At 34.8% G+C, this 250-nt stretch overlaps 1 protein-coding gene across 1 annotated transcript in view; it reads left to right on the top strand.

Moving 5' to 3' along the window:
* Window positions 1–34: 34 nt before the first annotated feature.
* Window positions 35–250, top strand: part of EMH_0024080 (uncharacterized protein) — a gene marked incomplete at both ends in the record, with an annotated part of 1,746 nt that continues 1,530 nt past the window's right edge. Inside the window, one exon of the mRNA XM_013502243.1 lies at window positions 35–118. Coding sequence (XP_013357697.1) covers window positions 35–118 — 84 coding nt within the window. The remainder of the gene's footprint in view (window positions 119–250) is intronic.

A 250-nucleotide genomic window follows, 5' to 3' on the forward strand; every position in this document is an offset into this window, starting at 1 on the left:
GAATTTGCTTCGGCGGCAGTGGGGGCCCCTGACGATGGTTTGGGGTTTAATAGAGAAGAAAGAAGAAAGAGAAATGACAAAGAAAAAAGAAAAAGAAGCAAAAGAAAAAATTGTTGAGGTGGGGGTGGGAGCTGTCTATACACCCGAAATATTTATTTGTATTTTTTTCTTTCTTTCTCTTTCTCTCTCTCTCTCTCTCTCTCTCTCTCTCTCTCTATATATATATATATATATATATATATATATATAT

This window comes from Eimeria mitis, genomic scaffold, assembly GCF_000499745.2.
Source record: "Eimeria mitis Houghton genomic scaffold, Emh_scaff865, whole genome shotgun sequence".
Lineage (NCBI taxonomy): Eukaryota > Apicomplexa > Conoidasida > Eucoccidiorida > Eimeriidae > Eimeria > Eimeria mitis.